The sequence below is a fragment of the Vanacampus margaritifer genome, chromosome 10, assembly GCF_051991255.1.
Source record: "Vanacampus margaritifer isolate UIUO_Vmar chromosome 10, RoL_Vmar_1.0, whole genome shotgun sequence".
In the NCBI taxonomy this organism is placed as follows: domain Eukaryota; kingdom Metazoa; phylum Chordata; class Actinopteri; order Syngnathiformes; family Syngnathidae; genus Vanacampus; species Vanacampus margaritifer.
In genome coordinates, this window is record NC_135441.1 from 15,270,870 (window position 1) to 15,276,957 (window position 6,088).

At 40.5% G+C, this 6,088-nt stretch overlaps 1 protein-coding gene across 2 annotated transcripts in view; it reads left to right on the top strand.

Annotated features, from left to right (window-relative positions):
* Window positions 1-3,455, top strand: part of dock2 (dedicator of cytokinesis 2) — a 139,391-nt gene extending 135,936 nt beyond the window's left edge. For both annotated transcript variants that reach the window (XM_077578871.1, XM_077578872.1), the window contains 2 exons: window positions 25-173; window positions 2,920-3,455. In XM_077578871.1, coding sequence (XP_077434997.1) covers window positions 25-173; window positions 2,920-2,982 — 212 coding nt within the window. In that variant the 3' untranslated portion in view covers window positions 2,983-3,455. The remainder of the gene's footprint in view (window positions 1-24; window positions 174-2,919) is intronic.
* The last annotated feature ends 2,633 nt before the right edge of the window (window positions 3,456-6,088 follow it).

The following is a 6,088-nucleotide window of genomic DNA, read 5'->3' on the forward strand; positions in this document are numbered from 1 at the left end:
TGGTTGGTTGCACTCATTCTACAGGTTTATCTCTGGCGGTGGCGGGTGGGGTGGAGGAGCTGGAGACCTCCCGAGCCAGGAGAGATAGCAAGTCCATGTCCCTCTGCATCACATCGGACCGAACAGCAGACAGACGCTCCAAAGGCGTCATTGGCTTCCTCTTCAAGTCCAAGGTAGACAAAGTCCACCGGTTTCTGCACAGGGAGGTCACATTTACTGAAATCTGAAGCTCTTTCAATTAGGGGTATCAAAACTGGTGTGTTAGTTTTGAGTTGATTTAAAATTCTTTTAACGCCACAAATTTTTCAAACGCGCGATTAATGACCACCCCTTACTTGGAAAGCTTGTACTGGGGGAATGCCAGTCGCAACGTAGCACGTCCATGTCAAAATTTAGCAGTAATAAATGTAATAATAATGCATATATTTGTGGTATTGTGGTATATTTGGGTTTTAACATTTTTTAAATGTGCAGAATTTCACACGTTACTTCATGTTAAAGATTAGATAGCTCTTGATATGAAAAGAAAAATGCAATGATCTGTCACCAATGTCCTACAAATGCAATGATGCCATCTAGTGGCAGAAAAAAATGACCTTAACACAAATCAATATCACACTTGTTTTTTACAGTACAGTACATGCTTTTAATTTTAACTAAATTTTATGAATTATTATTTATAAGTTACTGTGCAGCTATATTTCTGTTAGTTTAACATTTTGTTTCCATTTTGGTGCATTGTGCCGTTTAAAAAGGTAATATTAAAGGTTCATGCTCCACCAATACAAATGCAATGATGCCATCTAGTGGCAGAAAAAATGACCTTAACACAAATCAATATCACACTTGTTTTTTACAGTACAGTACATGCTTTTAATTTTAACTAAATGTCCTACAAATGCAATGATGCCATCTAGTGGCAGAAAATTTACCTTAACACAAATCAATATCACACTTGTTTTTTACAGTACAGTACATGTTTTTAATTTTAACTAAATTTTAAGAATTATTATTATTTATAAGTTACTGTGCAGCTATATTTCTATTAGTTTAACATTTTGTTTCCATTTTGGTGCATTGTGCCGTTTAAAAAGGTAATATTAAAGGTTCATGCTCCACCAATGCCCAGATGAGAACGAAAAGCCTTGACCATTTTACTCTGCCTGCACCTATCAGCTGTTATCTTCCTTTTATAGTAGAGTGTGCGGACCCTCACACGCCACAGATTCCTTGGTGAGGGGAGGGGCGGAGTTTTTCTTACCTCATTTGAAGTCATGTCTTTGTTTGGCAACTGTGACTGTCGCTTTAAGATTGTGCACCATGAACGAGCCTGACACAGATGCTGCAGTTCCGCTTTGGACCAGAGATGTCAGTCGCGAGTAAAAAAAAAAAAGGGACAAAGATCTTAAGAAGAAGAAACTTATTTAAAATATCTTATTGTACAGTTAACTCTTGTAGTCATGCGATGAATTACGATTAAAAATTTGAATCGCCTTACAACCTACCGGTGATTTCAGTCAAAAACAACTTAACATTGGAACACTTATCTGATAGCAATGTCAGTATTCTTGTATCCAGTTTTTCGAAACTTTCTGCTTGAATTTCTATGCGGGATGTCAGAATAGCCTTTCAGAGCTGCTGTTTAGATTTGAACTGCCACCCACCGTCATGCAGTAAATCTTTTTGCTTGGGGGACCTCCAAAGTTTCTCAATAGGGTTTCAGTCAGGGTAGGATGGGGGCCTCACCATGGATTTCTGCCCTTTTTTGCCCAAAGCAGCGAATGTTAGTACTCCTTGCAGCTTGTTATGATGCATTGTCATGTTTTAAAGATGATTTTTGAGAACATTAGAACATGTTTATTTTGTGTGTGTGTGGCCAGTGAAAAACTCCACATCGTTTTCAGAGGTCATTTTCACACCTTCAGGGAACCTAAAGGGGGGGCGATCAGCTCTCTCCCCATGATTCTGACCCAACAACCATTCACTACTCCATCCATCTGGACCAAGCGTGGTTACAAATACACGACACTCATCAGTGAACAATCTCATGCTGCGAGGATTGCCTCCGCACCTTTGGCTGAGAAACTCATAACGTGACCCCATCCTCCACAGATCTCACCCCTTTTGAGAACTGTTGGTGCATCCTCAAACAAAACATTAATGAAGCTGGGAGGGCAGTTCACATCCAGACAGCAGCTCTGAGAGACTATGTTGACATACTGCACAGAAATTCAAGCAGAGGATCTGCAAAAACTTCCAAGTTCAATGGATAAAAGAGTCGTGAGAAATAACTTTTAGTATGCTGAAAACTCAACAACTCATTACTTTGCAGCCTAGAAAATGTTTTGAAACTGTTATGTGTAATAATTTGAAACAGTGCATTTGAACCGTCATATTTACTTAAAAAAAAACAGTAATTTATTGGGTGCATTGACTATTCTGGAAAGTCAGAGAAAAACATTATTTGCATACTAATTTGGAACACAATGTTCTGTATTTAAGTATACCTCACCTTCATTATGAGATGTTAGAACTGTGTGATTGCTCCCAGAAAATCGGCGAGGAAAGCTAAAGCTAGTAATGCAAAATTAATGTCTTACTGTAATGTACTCTGAAATTCGCCTGCAGGATTTTGAATATCATATCTTATCACACTCTTAGAAATATTGCCGAAAGACAGATATAAAATGTGGCTTGCTCTCCAAGTACAAACCACCCTCTGCCTACATCTATATAAATAAATAACCTCTTGCAGGGCTGTTCTGTAAAATAATAAATTGTAAAGAATGCTTACAATGAGCATTATGTTTAAGAACGAATATTTGATTGGTAGAGTAGCTATCTATTACTGAACTGTATTGTTTGATGACTGCATTTTCCAAAAATAGCATATTATGTTGCATGTATTTCTTTTCACAGAGCTCAAAGACAGAAGATGTGATGACCAATGATGCAGGAAAAGACAATGACAATCATTTCTGATATCCGCTCAGTATTTTATATCAAAGCTCTGTTTTCACTCTCAAAGAATGTCCCTTTACTTTAGTGATGTCACCTCAGAGTAATTCAGCATGGCTGTCAATAAACGATGACCTTTAGCTAGTAAGCTTAATGATCGCTTGTCACGCTAAATGCCATCTTGGAGCTCTTCCATCATTTTGGCTGGAAGCTGCCACACTGTTGTGCTTGATTAAAAAAAAAAAACACAAAAAAACAAAAGTATAATACAGCTTGCATCATTGTTGTGCAAATCATGATTTGACACATTCAGAAAGGTTGCTTCGTCTAGCTAAAGATCCTCTGAGCAAGAAAATCCAATTAGGGTTCTGTATTGAAATGTGACATTGTGGATTGGGTACTTGTTATTCTCCAGAGAGATAAACATTATGTATTTTTTATCAAACACGGGTTGAAAAGGGCTGTTTTGTTGCTCTATAAAAGCTCTATTTACCATTTGCCTCATAGTCTTTTTTCTGGCTTCTTAAAGTTATTGTTTTTTTAAGTTTGATTTATGTCTCTAAGAGAATAAGTATATATTTCAGCTTGACGCCAGCATTACCACCTCCCTAAGTTGGCTTTGTTGTCTCTGTCCTTAAGTATGCATCTACCAACTTTGTTAGGTTTTTCTTTTATATCCAAAACAAAAAAAACAATTTTGGTTGTGGTGTTTTGTTGTAGACTTGTCACACAATTAATCCTCATCTTCAGACTCTCTGCTCTCACCAGTCATAAGGAATTTAATTATGAGCAACCAGTGGAAAACTAATAAGGCCTTAACATGAACCTGTGGTACTCAAATGAAGTTGCCAGCTCATTTGGAGACAGTTCTAATTCAGTTAAAATGATAAGTGCATATTATCCATGATTGCAATGTGTTTATGTAAATAAAGACGTTTACTCTCAGGCGATTTGCAGGAGTGGGCATTGTCCACTAGAGAGCAGTAAATCACTAGTGGCTTTATTTTTATTTTTATTTTTTATTTTTGTGTAGTAGCACCAGTAACTCTCATTTTGCCCTGCAGAGGGCAGTGTTGAAATGCTCTTTTCTCTTAAGCAGTCAGAGGTCGCTCAGGTGTCGCTATTACCAGCACGAGTCCATCTATCATGGCTGATAACATGCTAGTAATCAGCAATCCTTCTTATCGGCCGCCCCCTTTCCACTCGTCCACTGTCACTTCACTTTACACCCGCTTCCTCCTCGCAACGCACTGCCTTTTCACTCCATCCATTCTCCTCTTGTGTTTCCAGCCCATTTGGCCTCTTGCACGGACTGCCTCTTATCCATCTCTCTTGCCCGCTTTCTCTCTCCATCTTCCTGACAGGGTGCACAAACAGCTGATGGCAGAGCAGCAAGTGGAACAGTGCTGCTGTGGGTTTTAACAACACAGCTTTAGTAATCCTGAATTTGACAGCTCGTCAAGGCAGGACTGCTCTTTTTTTTCCTTTTCACCTCTGCAGCCGAGGTGCTTTGCCATGAAATGCAAGAATGGTAGGGAATCAAGTACTTTAGGAAAACGTATACTTGCTGTGTGATTGCAACTCTCAGTTCTTGTCCTCTATGGATAATTTAGCATTCAATTAGATCTACCAGCAAGGAAGGAAGCCCCACGCAAGCACGAGGCGAACATGCAAACTCCGCACCTCTCTCTCTCTCTCTCTCTCTCTCCTCTCTCTCTCTCTCTCTCTCTCTCTCTCTCTCTCTCTCTTTCTCTCTCTCTCTCTCTCTCTCTCTCTTTCTCTTTCTTTCTCTCTCTCTCTCTCTCTCTCTCTCTCTCTCTCTCTCTCTCTCTCATTTTAATTACTAAACGATATGACTTTAAGGGGAAGTCGATCCAGAAAAAAAAATATTGACATGTTCTATGCAGCCCCACTAGTCTAAATATGGTATTCTGGGTAATATTGTGTTAGTGTAATATGAGTTAAGGAGCAAAATCCAGCATCTATATCAGAAGGTGGCCATTTTACCACTTGAGGTTGAGTGAAAATGACATCACAGTTGCGCAGGTCTCAGGTAACAACCGATCACAGCTCGGCTTCAGGAAAAAAAGGTGAGCTGTGATTGGTCGTTGCTTGACACCTGAGCAACTGTGATGTTATCTTCGATCGACAGCAAGTGGCAAAATGGCCGGCCGAGATGGATAAAAAAACGAATGGATTTTGCTGGATTACTCATATTCCATAAATGTAATATTAATCAGAATGTCATGTTTAGACTAGTGAGGTCACATGTAACATATTATCAAGAAATGTTTAAGGTTGTCTTCTGCTTTAAATAAAACTAAAGTATTCCAACAAATAATTATTTAAGTATTTGTGAAAAGAGTATGGAGACTGGTATGGTGGAATGACTTCCCTGCTCTGTTTGACTTATGAAATAAAGGAATCAAATGTCACTAGTGCGTGTGTTGTATTGTTGAAAAAGTCATGTGATAGTTTGAGACAGTTTGAGTCACTGACCAAGACACATATATTTTGCAAGCAATCAACTAACCGCTTATACACCATACTAAGTTGTTCTCTAAGTCTGTGTACCAGAGCTGCAAGCGCAATTTCCAGACAACCATTACACTCCGAGACCATTTCACCTTTTAAAAGAAAGAATGATATAAATTTTAACATATTGCTCTGGGTGCACAATTTCAATAGCGGGAAAGAAAACAATAAAGGCAGCTGTAGTGGTCCGTCCGTCCATCCGTCTTCTTCCGCTTATCCGGGGTCGGGTCGCGGGGGCAGTAGCTTTAGCAGGGAAGCCCAGGCTTCCCGCTCCCCAGCCACTTCAGCCAGCTCATCCGACGGGACCCCAAGGCGTTCCCAGGACAGCCGAGAGACATAGTCTCTCCAGCGTGTCCTGGGTCGTCCCCGGGGCCTCCTGCCGGTAGGACATGCCCGGAACACCTCCCCAGGGAGGCGTCCAGGAGGCATCCGAACCAGATGCCCGAGCCACCTCAACTGGTTCCTCTCAACGTGGAGGAGCAGCGACTCGACGCTGAGTCCCTCTCGGATGACCGAGCTTCTCACCCTATCTCTAAGGGAGAGCCCGGCTACCCTGCGGAGGAAACTCATTTCGGCCGCTTGTATCCGGGATCTT